Here is an 8,489-nt window from a genome sequence, read left to right as displayed (position 1 = left end):
AATGGACCAGGCTGGTACCTCCCTTTATGTCGAGATGGTGAGGTGATTAAGCTTGGATTAATGGTTCAATAGCCCAGGCCTAGAAACGCAAGGTAAGTTTATTTGTATAGCACAATTTGTACACAAAGTAATTCAAAGTGCTTTATAGAATAAGAAAGACCTTACAATCACAATACAGATAAATCTAAATCATAAATAATCATTATAGCATTAACATTAAAAGAGAAGAGTGCAGAATAAAAATCTTCCAGTCATGTGCACAGCTAAACAGAACAGTTTGAGCCTGAATTTAAACATTGTCAAAGTAGAGGCCTGTCTCACATCTTCAGCAAGACTGTTCCAGGTTTTAGCTGCATAAAAGTGAAACACTGATTCCCCATGTTTAGTCCTGGTTTAGTCCTGGTTTAGTCCTGGTTTAGTCCTGGTTTAGTCCTGGTTTAGTCCTGGTTTAGTCCTGGTTTAGTCCTGGTTTAGTCCTGACTCTGGGCACCAGCAGGAGGCCAGTCAAGTCCTCAGAGTGTGAGATGGTTCATATGGCACAACTTACCATGCACATTTTTTGATTATTTCCTTAGTCTTTTTTTTGTTTTTGTTTTTTTTAAAGCCTCCCAAGGTCCACTAAAATAATTGACCTAGATATTAATACAGTTTTATTTATATCTATAAGAGTATGGACATTAAATTAACAAAACTTAAATACATTACTAATCCACAGTTTCCATAGATTTGGGCTGTGCAGATCCTTCTGTTCAGTGTCTGTCTGTGGTTTTCTGTAACACTAAACACTTATCAAGTGTCTTGCAGTGCGGCGGTTGTATTTCAGCCCTGAGCTGGGCACATATAAGACCCATTACTTATAACCAGCATGGAAGAAGTATTCAATTCAGTTGCTCAAGTAAAAGTGCAGATACTGGAGTGAAAAAATACCCAAGTAAAAATATCACATGAAAAAATCTACTTAAGTAAAAGCATTAAAGTACCAGTTTAAAAATGTAATTAAAGAGTAAAAAGTAAAAAGTAAAACTGTTTCAGACAGGTTTTGAGGTTTTATAATGATTCAAATGTAGTGATTTTGATAAAGATTTGTGATTAATTTTGTTCAGTAAATTGATCTTTTTTTCCCCCTACCTTTTTATTTGTTTGTTTTTGCTCAAACAAATATAAAAAATAAACTCTCAGCCTTTTTAGCAGGTCTCAGATAATAATAAAAAAATTATTTTGCTTTTCAGTCCTGTTCAAAAAAAGTAGTGCAGTAGAAAGTACAGATACCTGCTCCCAAATGTAGTGAAGTAAAAGTAAAAAGTATCCACTTTGAAATGTACTTAAGTAAAGCACAGATACCTACAGATTTGTACTTAAGTACAGTACTTTACTACTTTTACTTTGTTACATTTCACCACTGCTTATAACTTAAATAATGACAATGATCACTAAAGTTTAAGTTTAGTTTTTTAAGGTGAATTTCATATGACTGTAAACGGCTATAGGCCATATTGCGTTATACTTGCACTCTCGTTACAGCCTGTTACCGTCTGTTATTCCCAACAAATCAGCGGGCTTGAGTTTTTACTTTTTTTTTTTGTTTCTTGCATTTATTAGAAGCATCAAATTTCTGGGTAAAAGAAAAAATCTAATTTTTCAACTGGAAAAAAGTGAAGACATTTCGCTGCTCATTCAAGCCTTCACTCCCACAACTTTCTGTCCAGTGGACAGATTTGAAGTTTTCTTTTATTATGGATCATACTTGGACGGCTGAGGGATTACACAGACATCAGATTGCTGGGTTTCAGATGAGAGGACCAAGGCAAGACAAGGTTATTTGTACTGCACAATTCGTACATAAAGTAATTCAAAGTGCTTTACAAAATAAGAAAGACATTAAAATCACACAAATCAAACATAAATAATCACAAATAATCATCATAAAATTAACATTAAAACAGAAGAGTGCAGAATAAAAACTTTTCAGTCATATACACAGCTAAACACAACTGTTTTGAGCCTGGATTTAAACATTGTCAAAGTAGAGGCCTGCCTCACATCTTCAGGAAGACTGTTCCAGGTTTTAGCTGCATAAAACTGAAACACTGATTATCCATGTTTAGTCCTGACTCTGGCAGGAGGCCGGTCCCTGAAGTCCTCAGAGTGTGAGATGGTTCATATGGCACTAACATTTGGGAGATGTACTTTGGTGCTGGTCCATGGAGAGACTTGTTCACAAACAGAGCTGCTTTAAAGTCTATTCCCTGAGCCACAGGAGCCAGTGCAGAGACCTGAGCACAGGACTTATGTGCTTGTACTTCTTGGTTCTAGTCAGGACCTGAGCAGCAGCGTTCTGGATGTACTGCATCTGTCTTACTGCTCATTTGGAGAGGCCAGTGAACAGGACGTTACAGTAGTCTAACCTACTGGAGACAAACACATGGATAAGTCTCTCCAAGTCTGGCTTTGACAGTAAACCTTTGATTTTTGCAATGTTTTTTAGGTGGCAAAAAGCTGCATTTGTTACTTGTTAAAATTCAAGTCTATGTCCATTATTACCAGGACCAAGAGTCTGAAATATAAAGTCAGACAGGTTTAATGAGTTTCACACAGGTAAAGTGAACAATGAAGCAATGGACTCTGCGGAAAGGATCAGGGTCCTGAGATATGCATGTTTACAGTTTTTATAGTCTCTCGTGTGTATGTGTGTGTGTGTGTGGGTGGGGGGGGGTTTGAAGGAGGATTGTCTTCTTGTCAGCAGAGCGTTATCATGGTGAGCTCCCGCGCAACACCAGGGCCACAGGAACTCACAGTTCTGTCCTTGACTGTGAGCAACAGTGTCTCCTGTTGTATTTTATGTGTCTGCATTTTACCGGTATTCACGTGCTATTAACTTTAGCATCAGTACATGAAGATACAAGTTTAAAGTAGTGCGCACTGCTAAATGTAGATACTTTACAATACAGATGCTAAAACGTATATTGTTCAAATGCAGATTTTTGTGTTAAAACAATGAGAGCTCAGGGCTAGTCTGTAATGATCAAGTCCAACCTTTATGTGTTCAGCTTTTGGATATATCTTGGCAAAGTCCAATGTAAAAAATGAGAAATCTGACTCTGACCCCATCTGACAGTATGACATCATCACATACTAGAATCTGAAAAACACCCACACGAGCCAAAACATCACTTCGAAACAGCCCATGAGCCTCTTTACATTTTACTTCGACTACTTAATTGTGTTCTAAAGAAACAATATTCTTACTTGAGTACAGTTTGTGCTTTTTTATTCTCATCCCCAAAGCGTTTGTTGCAAGTTTTAGGGTTTTCACTTTGTCCACAAGGTGTCGCACTTGCACTTATGACGTGGCAGCTGGAGGAAAACTTGGCATGTGCAGATGTACTAAAATAATTCCTCCTATAGGATTCCTGGATAGTTTTTTTAGCCAGGGAAGACATGTTTCCATTTGCCCACGCCACAGAAATGCAGCTAAATGTAGCCTGTATATGAAGTGCTATTAACACTATTTACATTGTTGGTAAAATAATGAATCAAGTTAATCAAAATTCTGCAGAACTTTTGCTTTTTCAATACAGGCATACGTGAACATTTTGACTATCTTTTGTTATTTATGATTCATAAGATCTGTGTCATCTCATTGAAACACATTTAATGTTGTTTCATCATCACTTGCTATTGGTATTTTTTTCTTTTCTTTTTTTAGGCTGCTTTTTTTTTTCTTTTTTTTTTTTTTTTAAAGGGGGAGACAGAACAAAACGCCTGAGCAGCTATTGTTGCAGCTAGGCCTTGGGAGAAACTATGAAAGGAAAAAGAGCTTGTGTTTGTGACAACGTGTAGGGTAGAACCTGGCCTGAAAATGGCCTGTTCCACGTTTTTCGAGGAGTGAATTACAGGCAATTTCGTTATGTGAAAGTAAATAAAACTCCCAATTCGCGTTATTTTTGAACAAGCTAAGACAACGCGTCTAAATTTAACAGAGAGGTAATTAAATAAGCGCACCAGCTAGTTTCAGTATGAGTTGATGTTGGGGCTTGCTGTGGGCGTTCCCCCTTCTCCAAAGTGGTACGGTCCATCCCTGTCTCGCGCAGCGTTAGCCTATAAAACGGGGACTGGGCAAAGTTGAATGCCAAAATCTGGTGAGCAACAACAAACTGCAAAGAAGCGACAAGCCTAGAAAAACTGCACCCCGAAATGGAACAAACCGAAGTGGTGGTGCCCAAGAATCTGGATGAGTTAATTGCAATTTTGCACAAGATTTTTGAGAGTGACTGCATCAATGTTGAAGAGGTGCAACAAATAATGGAATCATATGAGAGCAACCCCCAGGACTGGAAAAAATTCGCCAAGTTTGATCAGTTCAGGTAAAATACTTTTTTTTATATATATATTTGTGTCATTCATCCACTTTAGTTATCCATTTATCACACAAACTATCACGTCTTATGGATTTCGTTTAAAATGCAAAACGCGTATGGGGTTTAATTCAAATAATCACAATGAGAAATGTTGTTTCTTTGTTTAAAAAAAGCCCGATGGCGCGTTTGAAGGAGCGCCACTGCCACTCACACTGATCACTGCGCTGTATCACTGAAATTTACAGTGGGATATTTCAGCATCTTATTTGGGTATTACAGTTTTATAAACCAACCAATAATTGAACGAAACTGAGCGGTTCCCACAGCAATAACACACGCTGCTGTCGTCACATCTCATTTGAATAAAAAACAGTGCACTTGTTTGCGCTCATGAGCTGCACACAGATTTACGCACGCGCCTTGGATTCCTGCTGAACTATTTAGGCTATTCCAAACATGTTTTAAAGGTAATCTGCGCTTCTTCCTGTATAAAAATGCTTGTTTGATTAAAGAAACCCGGCGCCTTGGTGTTTGATGAGAAAGGGTCAATAGAGGGAGTGTGGTGGGATGTCCAATGAACGCGGAGGACGCAAACACACCCGCTTTTTTTTTTTTTTTTTTTTTTTTTTTTTTTGCTGTGATTTAGCGCCTGTGGCATGTCCCGGAGATACAGCTGCCAGGGAAATTTCTCGGGTCTATAGTCCGTGTACACAAGTGCTGTGTTAGACTATAAGATGAGCGTCAAAAGCCCCATGTGAAACTGCAACGCCTCTAGGCCCATGTCTAAGCCTCTGACACATCACTAAATATGTTTTGGTTGTTTTTTTTAGATACACACGAAACTTGGTGGATGAAGGGAATGGCAAGTTTAACCTCATCATCTTATGTTGGGGAGAAGGCCATGGCAGGTAAAATATTACTCTTCACATAAATACAGTTCTGTTAGCCTATGAAGTGTTTTTGAAGTAATCCCTCAGTCATCCAGGCATGAAAAATTCAAATCTGTCAACTTTTTGTCCAGTTGACAGATTTGAATTTTTCTTTTTATTATATGTTTGTTGTAATTTATGAATATTTAAAGTATTTCTATGTGTACTAATCCGTGACTGTTGTTTGTGTGCACATTGCAGTAGTATCCACGACCACACAGACTCACACTGCTTCATGAAGCTGCTCCAGGGTCAGCTCAAAGAGACGCTCTTCGACTGGCCTGAGAGCAGACAGGGAGAGATGGTCCAAAAATCACAGAGAATCCTGATGGAAAACAAAGTGGCTTACATAAATGGTGAGAAGTCACACATTTGTACTATCGTAGCAGCTTGGCACGACTGCATGTTAAGGGAATGAATAAGGCACTGTGTCAAAAAATCTATATTTAAATCAAATGCATTATTATTATTAGTAGTAGCAGTAGTAGTACTAGTATTTGGGAATATGACAAATGCTTAAAATTGTGTTCGCCAAAAGCTTTTAGCCTGGTACTAGGGTACAGTTTGTTCCATATGACGTTTTACATTAAGTACATCCAGCTGTTCACAGGCCACTTAAACTTAGCGCCTGCAGCTCTCGTGTTTTTATGTTTTCAATGGACTTGTATACTTTTCTGTTTTGTTTGTTTTTCTGCTTGTATTGTATTTTAAGTTAGTGCCCAAGTGCTCTATATAAATATAGATAAAGAAAGACAGAAACGGAAAGAAAAAAAGACCCCATGTACTTTTTCCCCTTAATGTCTGCAGCTCTCGTGTAAACCCCATGTACTTTTAGGTGTCCTGAGCTATAAAACTGCTCGTATCCGTTCATGAAGCTAACCCTCATTTTATAGCATTCCTGCGGTTGTACATAGCGCCCTAAACATGCTGTATGTTTGCAGACTCCATCGGCCTGCACCGCGTGGAGAACGGGAGCCACACAGAGCCTGCAGTCAGCCTGCACCTGTACAGCCCGCCCTTCCAAGCCTGCCAGACGTTTGACCAGAGGACCGGCCACAAAAACACCGTCAAGATGACCTTCTGGAGCAAGTTTGGAGAGAGGACTCCATTTGTAAGGAAACTCTTTTATTTTAGCCATTTGAAATTATATGGGGGAAATGTATTGTGTCAACATATTGGTCTAAGTAATTCAGATTAATGAAACAAAAAGTAAAAGAACACACTTATGTATTCAAAAGTATAATTAAGTGATTAAGTGAGTTAATAATGTTTGAAGAGGACCCTTGTCTGACCTTAACATCAGGAAGTCATGTTATTTTTATTGCACTTATTACTTTGGATAGAACCCTTGTGTAATGATTAGCTATAAAGGTGCAAGGGCAAGACATGATAGCATGCAAAACTATTAAAGAACAATCCACAGGAGGTCTGTAATAGTCACATGATTTGAGTTCTGGGCTCATTGTCTGCTTTGGGCCGCACTTCTAACAATATTACTCTTATCTAGCTGCTTCAGGTTATATAAGCACACCTTGATCATAGCAGAGTAAAGTTAAGGCATCAGATTGCAACACTAAATAGACAAGATAAGATAGAAGCGGTAACTAAAGTACACAATCAACTGACTATAAACCTCAGCATCCCAGTGAAATGTGTTTTTCCACTGAGTACTAAACTGTGTCCTGTCACAAGGAAAAAGAGGCAAAGCTAATCTGTAGTTTTGTTCTTTCAGGAGGTAACAGCGTCACAAGAAAACAACTGAAGAAAAGAAGTATGCCAGTATGTTTGTGCATTTAATTAAATGATTCCACCCTATTTAAAAGTGAGTGGAGTCCCATCCAAAAGGATACTCCAGTAATTAGAATGGCTTTATCGCTGCCCAATGTGAGCTTGGCAAATACTGATGAGCACAGGACGAATGCATGAATGGGCTCGGACATGGACTCAATCTGCCTTTTGTCTGCCAGGCCCGAGAAGACCCTTTCCCAATAACAACATTCCTGCCCATCTGTGACCTGTGTTCCCACTAGAGATCGACTGATATGGGTTTTTTCATGGCCAATGCCGATAGCGATTATTGAGAATATATAGGAAATTATATATTCTGTTGATATTTTATGGGCAGATATGTAGAACCAATTTTGATTATTTTCCCCAAATTATGCCATTTAAATTTACATTTAAATTTATATTTAAATTTGCCATTTAATTTTAACCGCAAATCTATAAGAGAGCTGGGTAGCCACATTTTGTGCAGTTATCTCTTTGTAATAAAGTGTTAGTATAAAGCTTTGTGTGTATTTTTAGCAAAATATTGACCTCTGCTGCAGTTTTAAGGCCAGCGATACACAAAAAAGTCCAAATATCGGCCAAACGATAAATTGGCCAATCGATATATCAGTCCATCTCTAGTACCTCACAAAAATGGCCAATAGTTGACCAGTTTTAGTCATTCACAAAAAAGTTCTCACTATGCAAAAATGTCCTATTTCCCTGTTGATTTGTTCCACTTAATGCGATACCACTTGTTGCGTTGCCTGTACAGTTGGATTAAAATGTCATGTTCAATTTGTATTTTAAACTGTGTAAAGCTTTAGAGATGTGTTTTTTTATTGCAACTAATTTAATTTATTTGCAAAGTATTCTGTTCATGAAAGAAAGAAACTTAGAAAGAGCCCGAGAACTCCTTACAGAATCCATTACATTATTTTTATTAAATCTATCTAGAAAAAAGTTCTATTTTTCTCATAATCTGAAGATATTTTGTTGCTCAAAGTAAAATTTTTGTAGTTGTAAAGAAAAATGCCACTCATTGCCTTAGCAACTGTGTCCATGGCTTGTATTATTCTTTAATGCTACTTTTTGGCACAACTGCAAACTATTAAAAACACTTGCTCTTTCACAAATAATGCTGTTGTGTTTTCATTTAACTAAACACTGATGTCCTCACACAAAAACAGGAAATGGCTAAACTTGTTTGAGTCAAATATTAGTGGGTGTCAGAATGATGAGAAATTAGGATCAACAATTTTAAACTAAATATTACATCTTTTAAATTAGGTAAATTCCTCAAAATGCCGCTTACAACGAAGCTCAAACCTATGAAAAGCTTTTACTGTTAACACTTCTAATGTTATTCTGAATTAAAATTGGACACGATGTACCATTATCCAATCAGAAAGCAGAATGAGCATCACATGAC

General features: G+C 37.6%; 1 protein-coding gene across 1 annotated transcript; it reads left to right on the top strand.

Moving 5' to 3' along the window:
- Positions 1 to 4,115: 4,115 nt before the first annotated feature.
- cdo1 (cysteine dioxygenase, type I) lies at positions 4,116 to 8,191 on the top strand. The gene is made up of 5 exons (XM_033973011.2): positions 4,116 to 4,364; positions 5,189 to 5,266; positions 5,489 to 5,643; positions 6,229 to 6,398; positions 7,020 to 8,191. Exons 1-5 carry the CDS (start codon positions 4,195 to 4,197, stop codon positions 7,047 to 7,049), a joined length of 603 nt encoding a protein of 200 aa, XP_033828902.1. The 5' UTR covers positions 4,116 to 4,194; the 3' UTR covers positions 7,050 to 8,191.
- The last annotated feature ends 298 nt before the right edge of the window (positions 8,192 to 8,489 follow it).

This window comes from Periophthalmus magnuspinnatus, chromosome 9, assembly GCF_009829125.3.
Source record: "Periophthalmus magnuspinnatus isolate fPerMag1 chromosome 9, fPerMag1.2.pri, whole genome shotgun sequence".
Taxonomy (NCBI): Eukaryota; Metazoa; Chordata; class Actinopteri; order Gobiiformes; family Gobiidae; genus Periophthalmus; species Periophthalmus magnuspinnatus.
Note: the sequence above shows the minus strand (reverse complement) of the source record. Positions and strands in the feature narration are given on the sequence as shown.

What these genes read in the sequence shown, in the direction of transcription:
- cdo1 (XM_033973011.2), top strand. Translation starts at nt 4,195, where the DNA reads ATGGAACAAACCGAAGTGGTGGTGCCCAAGAATCTGGATGAGTTAATT. An exon ending in TGGGGAGAAGGCCATGGCAG is followed by an intron (nt 5,267 to 5,488) that starts GTAAAATATTAC and finishes TGCACATTGCAG; the next exon opens with TAGTATCCACGACCACACAG. An exon ending in TTGGAGAGAGGACTCCATTT is followed by an intron (nt 6,399 to 7,019) that starts GTAAGGAAACTC and finishes TTGTTCTTTCAG; the next exon opens with GAGGTAACAGCGTCACAAGA.